The sequence below is a fragment of the Phalacrocorax aristotelis genome, chromosome 5 (assembly GCF_949628215.1).
Source record: "Phalacrocorax aristotelis chromosome 5, bGulAri2.1, whole genome shotgun sequence".
NCBI classification, from domain to species: domain Eukaryota; kingdom Metazoa; phylum Chordata; class Aves; order Suliformes; family Phalacrocoracidae; genus Phalacrocorax; species Phalacrocorax aristotelis.
Window position 1 is genome coordinate 49,970,972 of NC_134280.1, and position 15,341 is coordinate 49,986,312.

At 36.7% G+C, this 15,341-nt stretch overlaps 1 protein-coding gene across 3 annotated transcripts in view; it reads left to right on the plus strand.

The window, feature by feature from the left end:
• Positions 1-15,341, plus strand: part of CPT1A (carnitine palmitoyltransferase 1A) — a 43,114-nt gene that overhangs the window by 10,092 nt on the left and 17,681 nt on the right. For 2 of the 3 annotated variants that reach the window (XM_075094388.1, XM_075094390.1), the window contains exons 3-12: positions 1,512-1,599; positions 1,730-1,884; positions 2,967-3,106; positions 3,435-3,606; positions 6,756-6,857; positions 7,557-7,694; positions 8,579-8,656; positions 9,328-9,435; positions 10,508-10,595; positions 14,692-14,887. In XM_075094388.1, the coding sequence (XP_074950489.1) occupies positions 1,744-1,884; positions 2,967-3,106; positions 3,435-3,606; positions 6,756-6,857; positions 7,557-7,694; positions 8,579-8,656; positions 9,328-9,435; positions 10,508-10,595; positions 14,692-14,887 (1,163 nt within the window). In that variant the 5' untranslated portion in view covers positions 1,512-1,599; positions 1,730-1,743. The remainder of the gene's footprint in view (positions 1-1,511; positions 1,600-1,729; positions 1,885-2,966; positions 3,107-3,434; positions 3,607-6,755; positions 6,858-7,556; positions 7,695-8,578; positions 8,657-9,327; positions 9,436-10,507; positions 10,596-14,691; positions 14,888-15,341) is intronic. The other variant, XM_075094389.1, reaches the window with a different exon arrangement.

Below are 15,341 nucleotides of genomic sequence, written 5' to 3' on the forward strand. Positions count from 1 at the left end.
TTTAAATTGCAAACAGTCCCTACCTATTCTTTGGCAACCTTACTAGACTCTGTGCAGCAGCATTTATCTTGTTCATCTCTGCCTAATGCTCCTTCTTTTCCTATATTGAGTGTTTATTTCCTAAGCCTACTATTAGTGCAGCATTCCCAGTACTTACATTGGCTAGCTGTCTACTCATACACCTTTGCACCCCTTCCTTGTGCTCCAGATGGCTTTGACATAGTAGGATATTTACAGACTAGAGGAGCAACACTACAGTCATAAACTGCTTTTTGAAGTGCCCAGCTGAACTGTACTAGTTATCCCTCACATGCTGTTCAACAGGGGATGAACATCTACCAGAATTTAAGTTTAATTACAAAGTCTAAGCTTCAGGTTTGCAAAAGAAATGTAAATTTCAATCTTTAGGATTCAAAAGTAATGAAGTACTTGTACTTTCTTTCGGTTTTGCTTAAGTAGAAATGCCAGTGCCACCTTAAAACACTTGGTATTCATACCATTGTGTTTTGTACTAGTAAAAATGTGAAATTAAAACTTGCCCTTGAATCCTGACCTACAGATGGGATTATGGATTCCTCTACCTTTTTGCGATACTTCTAAGAGGATGTTATTAGGATTATGCACAGGAGTTTTGGTAAGACGATAAATGAATGGACAAAAGACACTGGCATCACAATGTTCTACTCAGGAATATGTAGTTTGGACCATTTCAATATTATACATGCAGTCTGTCTGCAAAAAATCTATGTTCTGATTGTAAGTGCTCAAACAACATTACTCTGAATTAATGACGAGCAGGGTTAACTTTCAGGATAGTTATGTAGAAATGCTGGTTATGAAAAGAAAGAAGCTATGAAGATGAGCTGATAAGTAAGAGCAGCCAGTTCAGTTCAAACTGGCTGTATCCTCAGAGTTGAGACACAAATATCTAAACAGAATCACAGTTATATTTCTGTTTTAACTTCCAGTGTTTTTTTGTTTGAGCCTGTTAAGCCTGCCCATTATGACGGTCTAGTGTCTCGATTGGCACTGTTGTTGGGTAGTTAAACTGAGCTGCAATTCAATTAAATTTTCTCTTTCAGATTTGTTTATGTGACAGTCATTTTTCTGACAGTTGTGATTTGATTTCCTCAATCTGCATAGTTCAGATTTGGCACTTATTGGCCAGTCAGAATTCAGAACCACAGGGGCTATAGTGTCTTATTGCTGTGACTAATCAGCTTGAAATTAAGATATCAAAAAAAATTTAGGGGAAGGTATGGCCGGAAGCAGCTTTGTTTTGCTAGCCGAGGTGAAGACTTTAAATACATTTTGTTTCAGAAAGTCTTTTTTTCATAATTTTGAATCTCCTTTATGAGACGCTATGTACCTGCAATATGCTTTTTCTAAACATTATGGCTTTAATTTTCTGCTCTGCTCTGAATTTTTTGTATATTGCAGGTATGCACAGTATTCAGCCTGCTGCAGACCTGCCAAAAGGCCTTATGTATGTGTTTTGCTTCCATTTTCAGCTGTTGCGGTTAGAAGTACCACCTTAATTAACATCCTGGAAGCTCGGACTGAAGTGCAAGCACAGCCTGTAAGGAAGAGACAAGTACTGTATGTAAATTTGGCATACTTTGAAATGTTTCCCCAAATTACTGTGTAGAAGATATCTTGCTAGAAATGGGCTGGCTCTGAGGTCCTTTGAACAAAAAGGAAATAATTTTCTAACTTTGCTTCTTGACAGAACTCTCTCTGAAAATGGCAGAAGCTCATCAAGCCGTAGCTTTTCAATTTACAGTAACTCCAGATGGGATTGACCTGCGGATGAGCCATGAGGCGCTCAAACAAATTTACTTATCTGGTGTCCACTCATGGAAGAAAAAGTTCATCAGATTCAAGGTATTTTAAATTAGTCAAGTCCACCAAACTTGAGGATTATTTAATGTTTTATAGCTTTACTGAAGTTATGTTTAGGCAAAACTTTTTTTTTGCCTTTCTGGCTAATAAAGTTACTTATTGTGAAAGACTTGTGTGGGTTTAAGTTAAGACACGGGATACTGAAGAAGGTAGCACTGGGTGATACTGTAAGACTGAAAGAATACATCTTTTTATTCTGTGGAAGCAAGATGAAACAGATGTAGAAATTAACAGTAGCTCTAATTTACTTCATTCTCTTCATAACACATCATGTAATTATGTAGTCTTCTAGCGTAAGTCAGAAATGTAACTAGTTGTGATTTTTAGTGTCATATCATTTGGAGGTACAAGATTATACTCTTGATTTTATGTATTCTTTGCCAAAATTAAGTTTTGAAATTAAGGAGAACATTTGCTGTTTTTGAAGTTACCTAAACTTTTATCTTGTACAAGTTATACTAAGTAGTACTGTTTCTGAGATATTTGATATAGATTGTTGTGAATTTATCATTTATGATCCCATGAACAAAATGGTAAGTATCTATTTTTATTAGTAGCAAACTAGATAAGCTACATGCTGTCTTCAACATCTCTCTCCAAAACATATTTTTAACAATAGTCTTAAAATCTTCTTATAAAGCTATGAGAAGGACTGCTTGAAATATATAAAAATATTGATTCTGGTTTTCAGTGTTCAGTAGAATATTTTTGCCATGTATTCATTTTTGGAGAGGGCTAACTCAGTGTAACTGGGAACTATTGAAGTGTTGTTTGCTGATCTCAGTATTTTGGTAACATTTGCAGCAGAATCAGGGTTGTCTACAAAAGAAGTTAGAAGTTCCTTTAATTCTCGATATCATTGTGACAATTTTCTGTAGCTGTCAGACTTAACTAAATCCATTCCCTACTCCTGAATTAAGCATACATAAGAAAATGTGGGATAATCTTAGCTTCTTGTTTAAAACTAAATTACTGAAATGTGTTGATTTTTTTGTTTCTTTCCATGGTAATATGAAGTCAACCACTTTGGTATGAAAAAATTATGTGAAGGCTTTTCTTTCCAGAATGGAATTATCACTGGCGTTTATCCTGCTAGCCCATCTAGCTGGCTTATTGTAGTTGTGGGTGTGATGTCAACAATGTATGCCAAAATTGATCCTTCTTTAGGAATAATAGCTAAAATCAACAGAACACTTGATACAACGTAAGTAGACTGAAAAGTTACTGTTCTTCTAAAGAAAATCAGTTTTCTTTGTAGCTACTCTTATAAGCTAATCCTGTTAAAGGTTGTTATACCAGTATTACAACATTGTTTTCTGAGTATTTGGGAAGCACACTTGGCAACTTCTATGGCCTTTGATCTTGCTGCGTGAGAGGGTGTTTGCAAAGGAGTTTAGGAAAAAGGGCTAAACAGGCGTGAAGCTTGTGTAATGCCTGCCTGTAGTACCATTAGACTTGGGTTTGCAATATTAAGTTCTCTTTAGAACTTAAACTGACATTAACTGGCACATGCTGGCTTTTGTTTTAAATAGTGGCTACATGTCAAACCAAACACAGAACATCGTGAGTGGAATCCTTTTTGGCACAGGGCTTTGGGTAGCCCTTATTGTCACAATGCGCTACTCTCTAAAAATGCTGCTTTCCTATCATGGTTGGATGTTTGCTGAGCATGGCAAACTTTCTGCAGGCACGAAGTTTTGGATGGTAAGGGTATATTGTCTTCTTGTTTTATCTTAACTTCTATCTGATCTGTATTCTAAACCCTAAAAGACGAAACTTTGTGGGCTTTCTCCTTGGTTGTGTTTTCTGTGTCATGGGACAGGAGGCTGTTAGGTAGACATTTCTACTAATTACTGTCATCCTTCCGATGCTATAATTAAACTATTTGGGATAGTCTTGTAGAAGGAAGAGTAAAAACTTCAAGAATAACTTCTAAATTTGCCAACACCTTGGGACTGTGTGACTCAAAGACCTACTTTTTCTCTATGTGCAAGTACAGCTTAGAGAACTTGGACTACAGCACCAAAGATTCTTGTCCTTCCCAGAAAGAGCTACCCTAATTCTTTGTGGAAATGTTGTTAGGATTTCCAGTCATCTGTTCTAAAATTAATGAATGTCCTTTCAATTGACTTAGTGGTACGTCTCCAAAATGAGTTGAAGAAAAAGCTTAAGGTAGGTAGGTTTTTTTCCACATAAAATGAGACTGATCTGTCTCCTGTTGATCATTGTGGTGCTTTAGAAAAGGATCCTTAAAGGATGTGATGAGTACAAAATGCAGAGATGCATTTTTGCTATTTGGACTGAGTTGTTTCAACTTGCTTTTGCCAACATTGTTGTAGAAATAACTTAAGTGCCCTACTACAATAAAATTAGTCTCTGCAGCCTCAAAAATTGGCCCGTGTGTTAGTCTAATATGTCACGATTTATTATGAAATAAGTTCAAGACTGGGTATCCAGAATGGTACACTAAAATAGAATTTAATGTTCATCTGTTACAAATGAAATTTCTAATTGATAGTTTCTCCTGGACGCGGTATCAGGAGCCTCATGACTCGAATTTGTACAGTACAGGCTCTGAATGGTAAGGCTTTCTGTCAATTGCTTGGAGCTGTAGCTGTCTGGGTTTTCAGCATGTCCTACCAGATAGATATTTTAAAGCTGTTAATATTGCCTTATCAACCTTAAACAGTATGAACTATAATGCTACTTACCATGCTTTGTTGCATATTGCATTTATAAATTTGTCTTTTATATATGTTGCATATGTATTTTGTTGTGTATTATGTTTTAAAATACAGAACACTATAAAGGTGTATGCCCAACAGTGTCTCATCTGTACTTAATATGAAGCTCTGTTTTAATACCTTATTGTTTCTTTAGCTAGTCCCAATGAAACAGAAGACTGGTTTCCCTAGTAAGACAGTACCAACTATCTTAGCTTTACAGATTTTTATTATCCTTAATATTGTGTAACTTTCTGGAGGGGTTTTCCTGTTGTGTTTTTTTTTCTTAACTGTTTTTCATCCTGATTAACAGCATGAAAAATGCTATCACGAATATACTGTCTTCTGATGAAATAATCATGCAGATCAAAAACCCGAGCTCTGATTTCAGTCACAGTACAAAGTAATTCTCAGGCTGGTTGGAAGTCTGGTGGCACTTTTAATGATCATATTTCATCTTCTAAAGTCAAATTTCCTGTACTAGGATTAGGGGAAAAATCAAGTATTAGTTGCCATTTTAAAAAAATAAGTTAAATAATAATCATCTGTGAACAGATGCAACGTATGCTAGAATGAGATTATTTGCTGTGTCTGCATAGGAAATCAGAGTTGTAATTAAGTATGCGTGACTGTCAGATCACTTCAATGGTCTCAATCTGTTATAAATTCTCTACTACAAGTTTACTTAAGAGATAAATACTGTGAAATGTGTTTGCTGTTTTTGTCAGTTGAGCACATACTCTGTCTGAAGATAATTTCAGCCTTTCCTGGCTTAAGAGTTCTGGAATAAAGTTGTCGCCAACTATAGAATTAGATTTTTGTTTTGAAAAGCTGAGCTTTTTTCTCGCCTGGCTTCAAATTTATCTTGTCATGAAGCACAATTATATTTAATCAGCCTGATTGCAGTGTTGCATCCATGTACATCTGATACAGATTCGTTTGCAGGGATGTCTTTGGTGGTGGTAACAGTCTGCAGTTCTTAAGTTTTGTGCTGCCTAAAACAACCCCTTCTAGCAGTGCTGACAGAGGGGACAAAAGCTCTATATTTTAACAAGTAGATTTGTCAGTTGTGGGGGGGTTAGATGGGAGAAGTTGTAGGAATTTAGTAGTGAACGACATCCTCTGTCTTCTTCAGTCTACTGGCCTATACACAATATACTGTATACTATATGGGACCAAGATTGGACTTTGACATAAAGGTTCCACTGGATTGTTGGTGTAATACTTAACCTTACCTTCATGCTGAAATAAGGTGATAATGTCAAAATCCATGTGTAGCCTAGAGGTTGTATGGTCTAGACTTTCAGCCTAGTGCATGTCACAGCTGAGTAGTAGTCATAGGCAAAAATGCTGCTTCTGTCTTCTCCTGCTTTCCATGGGAGACTGATGCTGTAATATCTGAAGCTAAGATGGGAACTGTAATCTCTGGCTTTTTTGTTTCATTGTTGTCTTTTTGTAATACAAGCACTGAGTATAACACTGGCATGCTTGCGCAATTTGGTATGTTCAAATCATGCAGTAGACTGCCTGAGAAAGACTCATGCTTGAAGAAACTCTGTGTAACATCAGTACTATTATTGATGTTGAGCTATAGCTTTGGAAAATATTAAACCGTTATTCCAAGGCATAATTACCTCTTTTTAAAGGTGGATATAGTTATCTAGGATTCTTAGCTGAGTGACAGAATTGATAACGGTTCCTGTTTTGAAGCACAATATCTGTATTTTTGTAGTATCTACTAATATTAAAAGATCAACTGGTTGACTTGCCTTTTTAATCCTTACAGAGGGAAATGTATGAAGAAGTGCTAAGTAACTCTCTCATTTTTTGTTGAGATCAAGGTGTGTCATTCACAAACAGCAATATTGCCTAATGACCAGAAGACTGTCTGGGAAGTCAGGAATGACGATGACAGTCCTTCTCTTCCACTGACATGTTCTTTAACCTCTAGGAAGTTAGTTTATGTCAGTGCCTCTTTTATTTGTGAAACAGTTATAAATATGATAGTTTACTAAATTTTGTGTCATATAATTTACCAGTGAGAAGATCTGAGTTACATTACACTTTATTACTCTGTCACTTTTTGTTTGTTGAACCTAATAATTTGATGTGTGTTTTGTCTTTCTTCAGACACTTGTGAAACTCTTTTCAGGACGTAAACCCATGTTATACAGTTTCCAGACATCTCTACCACGATTGCCAGTTCCAGCTGTTAAAGACACAATCAATAGGGTGTGTACATTCATTAATTAATTTTCTTCAGTAACACTGAATCCATATTTAGATGCCCTTGTGTGGTTTTTTGCTATGTCTTATAAAAGTACTGCATGGTGGTATTAATGGGTGTAATGGATTAAAGCTTCTGCATAGAAATCAAAATAAAGGCTATGACAAACCACTGAATCTGGTGACAAATTGAAGCTGGTGTAATTCATATTGGACAATGTGATGCCTGCTGACGTAAGACTACACAATGAAGTGTTTCCAGGGCTTCTGAAACACACCGGTTTTATCTTCCATGGCTCGAACATATAAATGTGTGTTTTATGACACAAAACCTTATAGCAAAGTGTCTAAATAGACCAGTATGTCACATAAACTGAAGGTTTGATTTATAGAGATGAAAAAAATCTCTGCCTGATATAAAAAAACCCAGTATGTCTTCCCCTTTTGAGTGGAAAGTATATCTTTAGAAAAGTAACCTGTTCCACTTGTGGTTTGCTGACCAATATCTGGAGAAAGATGTAAGTTTTGTCATTTACAGGCAGACATTTAAGGAGTGTATGTTCTTATTTTAACAGCATATTATTTGCAACCTTACGAACTGAGTCTTGGATAATCTTTGTCTACCATTCAAATGCTTTGTGTAGGAATGGCAAGAAGCTATGTAATAGCTACTATACTGATGCTGATTCTTTTTCTATATTCTAGTATCTGGAATCAGTTCGACCTCTTATGGATGATGAAGAGTTCAGAAGAATGGAAGGTCTTGCCAAAGATTTTGCATTTAATTTGGGACCAAGGCTTCAGTGGTATTTGAAGCTAAAATCCTGGTGGGCCACGAACTACGTGAGTAGATAAATAGGAGGCTTAGCTGTTGAAATGGCATAACTTAATTTGTTCCTTGTTGCCTTTTTTGGCTTAACTTTCATTCTTTCTTAAATGTAAAAGAATTTATTATTAACAGTCAAATATTTTTGTAAAGTGTGTCAGAGACCACCTGATTCACACAGAAATAATTTGTGCAATTTGGTAAAGTAAGTGTGGTGAATGGAACTTGAAAGAATGAATCCTCATTTTGTGTATGTTATTCTGGAGCAGATGATTTAGCTTTTGCTGTTATGATTGCTTTTGAGATCTGTTTATTTGCTTGTTAAACTCGATAACTCAACAATGGGCCTGGCTACCCAGGTAGTTTAGAAGAGTGATTTAGGACAACTTTTTTTATATAAAGCAGCTAAAGCATATGGAAGGTAAATAGAGTTGTAACAATAAGGTTTGGGTGGGGCAGGAGGGGAATGCTGGGGTTTTTGTTTTGTTGCTTGGGGTTGCTTACCAAAAAGAAAACCCAAACACCAACATCATAGTGAGGTTCTTCCTGGTATATTATCTAACACCTAGCTAAACCCAGTAGCCTAAGCTGAGGTGGTGTCCTGGCAAAGGCTGCAAAATATTCAGGAGATCTGATGTATTTTAAATATTATCTGAAGATGAGTACTTCTTCAGAAGCTTATCAGAGAGCTACAGCAGAATTTAATTTAATTCTCTTGCCCCTTTTTTGCTGTTTTCCCTAAAGTTTATTACAAAATAAGTTTTATTTGCTGCTTACTTTAAGATGACAGTTTCCTTCCTGCTTTTACGTGGAATGTGGTGTTGTGGAGTCATTAATAGAGAAGACACAAACTGTGTGAATTATGAGATTTTTACTGCTCTTGTTTTCCTTACTGCTACAGGTTAGTGATTGGTGGGAAGAATATATCTACCTTAGAGGACGTGGACCAATTATGGTTAATAGTAACTATTTTGCAATGGTAGGTAAATACTATAAAAATCTTTTACAGTGCTTCTTTGATACATAGTTTCTGCCAGGTGTCTTATTTCATGATACCTTTGTTTCGAAAACCATTGCCACTGAGCATGTCGCCCTTATTTTTCTTTCTTCTACATAACCTGCAGCCAACATCTTCAAGTAAAGTGCTATCTTAATAATAAACTTAGCACATCTGCCACTTAGGCAAACTCATATAGTAAGGACTTGTACAGTTTTGAGCTTACTGCAACAAGCAATCTTTCAAAAGCTCCATGTAAAACTTCATGGGTAACACAATTCAGCAAGGTGTGTACTCATTCACAAATGTCCGTATGGGAAGTAAAATTATAAAAGACCCTACAAATAAAAGCAAAAAGAGGGAATATGGTAGTCTTGAATTCAAGTTTTAAGTAGTATTGTCTTTTCTACTGGGTTGATTAACAGCCATCATGTATGTTTTAGGACTGATGCTGTTTAAGGAGATGGGGACTGCTGAAGAAATTTAAGTTTTAAGTCATCAACTTGCTGCACTAGTGCACTTCATATGTTTTAAAGCCTTTTCTATATTGGCCAGAATAAACTTTAAGAATGTGGATGAGAAGTACTATCAGTACTTTTTTTTTTAAATGTAGCCTGGTAATCATTAACTTATGACTCTTATGTACTTTACAGGACTTCCTTTATTTATCTCCCACAACCCTGCAGGCAGCTAGAGCTGGTAATGTTATCCATGCCATCCTGCTCTATCGGAAAAAACTGGACAGACAAGAAATCAAGCCAGTATGTATATCAGTTTAAATGGCTTTTGATCTTTTTCCAGCACACTCCGTAAGAAACGGATCGGTTTCCAGAATGGGAGAGAAGAATGTCTTATTGTCAGACCTATGTGTAAGATGTAACTCAGTTTGTAGTCCCAAGCATCTTGGTTGTCACTCGAAATTGCACATGGGCAGAAGCTTCCAACTATCAAAAATAGGATTCTGTCATGCCAACTAATTGCGTATTTGAAATTAAAATATGTATTTGATCTTAAAGGTCTTTTCCAACCTAAATGATGTAATGATTCTGTTTGCCCAAAAGGCAGAGCTTTGTGCTTGTACTTGCATATGTTAAGTATTCTGTGTAACATGTTATTGGTATGTGCGAAGCATGTAATTGTACTTCTGAGCCACTGAAGTTTGAAAAGTGTGTGGTATCGCGTAGTGTGAGTACAAGGGGTGGTTGGGACAAAGGACTGGACCTTGAGGCCCAGAGTGGGCCAGTGGCAGCCTAAGTATAGATGATAAAATCCTGTGTTGCACTGATTTCTAGGTAGCAAAGGTGAATCCCATTCTGAATTTTTGTCTAGCGGCTGTGTGTTGTAGCAAACAAATATTGAGAACAACTAAGTAGTTTTGTTGAAGGTCATGGCAGGGATGTGATTACTTGTATGTAATTACATATCTGACAAATGTGAAATTTTGTTCCTACACAGCCTGAAATAGCTTTAAAAGAAGAAATTAAGGGATAATGCATGCTGCATGTATAAGTTTCTTGCATCTAGATCATCCACTGAGAGCTCTTTGGATTTCAGATGCTAGCTAGCTTCAGTCATCCCTCCTGAAGGGTGAGCCCTTTGGTAGGAGGGAAGAAAATACAGTTACTGGAATGTCAGTGGGATCTTCCACATATAGTTCAAGGACAGACAATTAAATGGGGGGGGTACGTGACCAAAAAACCCCAAACCCTGAGTTGATGTATTATAAATCTTACTGTTCTGCAGCCTACCTTGAACCAGAACCTGTTTTTTCTTTCCTTTTAATTTGCTAATTGTATATGAAAAATTACATTTTAATGTACATTTGTGGCACAGATTCTTCTGATGGGATCCACTGTCCCTCTCTGCTCAGCTCAGTGGGAGCGGATGTTTAATACCTCCCGTATCCCAGGAGAGGAATCAGGTAAGCAGGGCCAGCCAAGCCTTTTGGTTTTGGGGACATTTTCTGCTAAAATCCTTTCTTCCAGATAATGATGTGACAGATACAAGGTCACATGAATATTGTGTTCTGATACTTGGGAAGTAACAAATTGCTATACAGTGCATAGATGTTTTTCCTTTCAGGGTGACTTTTGAAACTTCTTCAGTGTTTTTTGTCTCTTTCTTAAATTAAAAACTAACTTCAAGAAACTGTTGTCTGCCCTGTGTTTTTAATTTATTAACCTTTACTCTTCTCCATTCTACTTTTTCAGGCTCCTTTAATATCCGTGTTTTTCTCTGTAAAAGTTGTGTTCTCTTATTTCAACCATTTTAAAATCTTTTGCTTGCTTTACTTTTCCTTTTTCCTTTCAGCTAGCGATTCAGAATAGTATCCCAATGTGGTGTTCTCAATATGAACAGATATTCAACACTGGTTGTTTACCTGGTTTAGAGGCAGGTACAGTCTTAGTCCTGTCAAGGTTTTCAGTGCCACTGTTACCTTGAGCTTCTGTATGCACTGTAAGTCATGAGCTAAGTGAAATCACCTGTAATAAGGACTGTGTCCAAAACTTTCACTGTAACACGTTAAGAAAACCCAGGGTATATATTTTCTTAGTTCCTGCCTTGCCCTAACTCCCAGCAATAGTCTGATTATCCTAAGATGTGAGTAACTAATTTTTCACACTTTAATGTTGAACAGAGGGATGTACCTGTGGACTTACAGCAGGGTCATTTTCACCTGAGTGTTCCTGGAACTTCTCCTTTATTGTGGGAGACTAAGGAGATGTTTACATGATCACAAGCAATCATGTTAGCTCAGTCAAAAAAAAAAAAAAGATCTGTAAGTAACAGTTCACATACTTTTTCACTGTAGGTGTACGTATGCTCTTATTGCATGCATTCATTAATACTGCCTATAGACATAAAAGCATTTCACTTTAGTCATTGGCAGACCTTTGATACATTTTGTTGCTGTATCTCAACATAAAAATTACGTATTTCTTTTGATGGCCAAGATCTTGAGGCTGATTCTTCTCCATATGGTGTTATTTTTCTAAAGGTAATGTATCCCTGAAGGTTCATCGTGGATTTCTCCCCAAGGTAGCCCCCAAAGATCTTTATCGAGGCTCAAGCTGGTTTTTATGATCTTAATATTAAGTGGCTTTTCTGTTGTGTTTTTCCCTGAGTTTTGTCACTGTAAAAGGAGGCAGACGGCATCTAGAAATACTAGCATTTGTAGTCAACAGGTGGAAGAAAACATTGCTATCCATTTTCTTCTTCTTTGAGAAGCAAACTAGTAATTTCACAGCAGATTTGAGTGTTTTTGTGCTTTCTACAAAAGCTTAAGCTATATCTTTCTCTGAACTGCTTATATGCTGAAGAGCCTCTTAAAACTGAGTTCACACATTTATACAGCACTGCATTATTGTGGCTGCATCAGAACAATGTATACCATTTGGCAGTTATCCTGACAGTTGTGATTAGTGCAGAGGACAATCACTAGGAATTTGGAATGCAAGGGGTTATTGGTTAGTCACCTCTGGGAATGTACGTATGGGCTGTCACTTGAGGATAGGATATATTTTTTAACTTCCTTTGAGATATGTAATTCTTACATTTCAAGATGCCTTTGACTAACATAGTCCCACTCAACCACAGAACAAAAGATATAAAGAATTTCTAAACAGACAGAGGGATGTGCCCACTTTTCCCTGCTGGAGGTCTGACACTTGCTGTACTGTATGAAGTTGGATAAGTGGGGGAAGTGGCATTGGCTAGTAGGTAAAGCAGTAGGTGCATGTATCAGATATGGATTTTACTCTCAATTGTGCTGCTGGCCTTTGACAGGTTATTGAGGAATTATTTCCCAGGTATGCCTCAGCTTCCTTTGTCTGCAAAATGGAGAAAAACATATCCCTGATGTGATTTACTCCCTGATCATGAGCTAGTAGCAAGTTTTAAAATCTGTTAGACAACTGTCATGTATAAGCTGTTGTTATTTAGAATACTTCAAGTACTGAAAGTGCTACCCTTGCCCCTACCCTGTCCTCAATAAAATAAGAGGTATGAACTGTTTGCATTTGGTGTTCTTAGTCTGAAAGAGTTTTGCACAAAAGTGTAGAAGTAGCCAATTCTAACTATAACACCTAATTAAAATAAATCCTGTACATCTTAATGGTTCTCCTCAGTTTCTCCTGCTTAATGTCTTTCAAATTAAAGTACAGTCAGCATCATAAATTACCTTACTTTCTGCCTAACCACTTCATGTTTGCTATTTTACTTTTTCAGTGTTTCATTGTTTCTATTTTTCTAAAGGAAACACAACTTCAGTAATTCTGTATGTGGATAAGTGAGTTACAAAGGAATTTTTCTGTTATTTTCAGGAGTAGGTTGGCAGCTTTCTCCCTGATTTCAACTATATTTTAAGTATTTTATGTAACCATTTCTAAAGGAGCAGCATATTAAAAAAAAAAAAAAACACAACCTGTGTCATGTCTTCATGTTACTTGGTGGTAAAATCTTAATGTGCACTGTATCCTGTCACCTGAACAGTTGCTGAATCATCACATTAACAAAACACACTACAGAGTCAACCACTATAGAGTCAGCAGGGAAGAGTCTTTATGTCTTTCCATTCCCATTTTTTTAATAGGAAACCCATGCAGCATGTTAGATGCATCTTCAGGAATATATAAATGACTTCTTGGACTGGCATGGAAAAGGAGAGGATTTTTTTTTTAATTACAACAGATCTGAACTCCAGGTGCATAAATCTGTACTTAGGACCATAAGTTAGGTGTCTGAAAGGTAATTGCAAGGGCTTATCAACTCTAGTGCGGTCAGATGTTGATGTAGATGACTAATGAACTCATTTTTGCTTTCTACACTTGAGGTTGTCTTTCTTTTTGTACAGACACATCATGTACATGAGGCAAACACTTGGTGTCCTGACTCAGGTTGGGATTATAGAAAGTTACCTTACTAGGTCATTGCTTTGCTGCTGCTTTTCCCCCTCTGTGGGGTTTCTCCTCAATTCACAATCCATTGTATTGATGTACTTGGCTGTTGGAGTGGTGCTTCTGCCAGTCCTAGTCCTTTTATCGCAGGCGTCCTATTTTTGGCAGAAGCACGAAGTGGATAGACAAAGGCCTGATTAACACAAAACTGCTTCTGATCAGTAGATGGAGCATACCTACCAAAACTTTATGGATGGCTGAGAGCGTGCAAAGTACAGAACTCTTTCCTCATACAATGCTTCTCAAATCTCTCGGGATCATGACTTTCAGGCTCAGCCTTCATTTCTGACATCTTTACCATTTCAGTAATGGGTCTTTTCAGGTTTATAGGAATGTAACTGTTCTTTGGGGTAATGAAGGAATTCAATTAACGGTTTTCATTAATTGAGGGCTCTTCCTGGCTGCTGTGAAAACCTTCATCTGTGGTTTGATACAATACCTTCATGACTAAGTTCAGGCTTATCCCAATTAAGCTATATAAATAATAAAATGAGGAAAACTTGGTTGTGGCCTAGGTTTCTGCTTCACTGACTTCCATAACTACACTTTTTGGCCACAGATGGAATATTCGCTCTGTGTCTGCCAGGATAAATGTGAACAAAAGCTTATGATACTAAATTTGGGCTCTCTACAACTCCCCACAGATGGTACTGTGCATTGTCTAGCACTTGAATGTAGATGACTTAAAAGTACCTTTCCTCAGACCCATCTAGTGTGTTTTCTGGCTGAGTGCTTGATCAGACTATACCACTAGCTCTTGCTTTTCAGGTGCAGAAATACAGATTTAGTTGTTTAATATTGGCCTCCAGTGTGGAAACTGGTGGTGCTATATGATTATGCATATGCAAATGATTATCACATCTGGGTATTTGACTGTTTCATGCAGGAATCTTTATGCTGAAATAAGATGGGGGAGTGGTTTATTCTATGTTATTTATTACTTTACTGGAAGAAATAAGCTGCAGCTAACCAGTAGTACATGCAGTAGGCATTTGATGTTATTTGGTGGATTAATGTTTTGAGACTTCAGCTTTTTTTTCATATAAGCAATTGCAATTCTAGATACTCTTCAGCATGTGAAAGACAGCAAACACATTGTTGTGTATCATAAGGGCCGTTACTTCAAAGTGTGGCTGTACCATGATGGTAGACTGTTGAAACCCCGAGAAATTGAACAGCAGATGCAAAGAATTCTTGACGATGATTCAGAGCCTCAGGCTGGTGAAGAGAAACTAGCAGCTCTTACTGCAGGGGATAGGTATGGTGGTTATTATTTTCTTAATTTTAATGTTTTGAAATAGTTGCATAATATACTAATCGAATATTAGCCTGTAGTTAGTGGTATTGGAAGCTTTGCACTATTACACATATTGAACTACTTGAGTTTTGTATCTATTCTGGCGCTCACTGGGATTTTAAAGAATATCTTAAAAACTGAGATTGAGAATGTGAATTCAGTAACTGTTATTCCATATTCATGACTTGCACCATGTACTTGGTTCTAGGTGCAAGACCATTACATTCAATTAAATTGTGACAAACTTAGTTCAGTCTAATTGTTTCTGGACAAGGGAGAGAAAGAGCTGGATTTTAGAATATATTCTTACTAGGAGTCATTCCTTTTTCTTACTGCTTTAGAACAAGCTAATTTTTTTTTAATTGGGAAAACCATATAAATTTATAAATAAATGTGGTGCAATCATACAGAAATT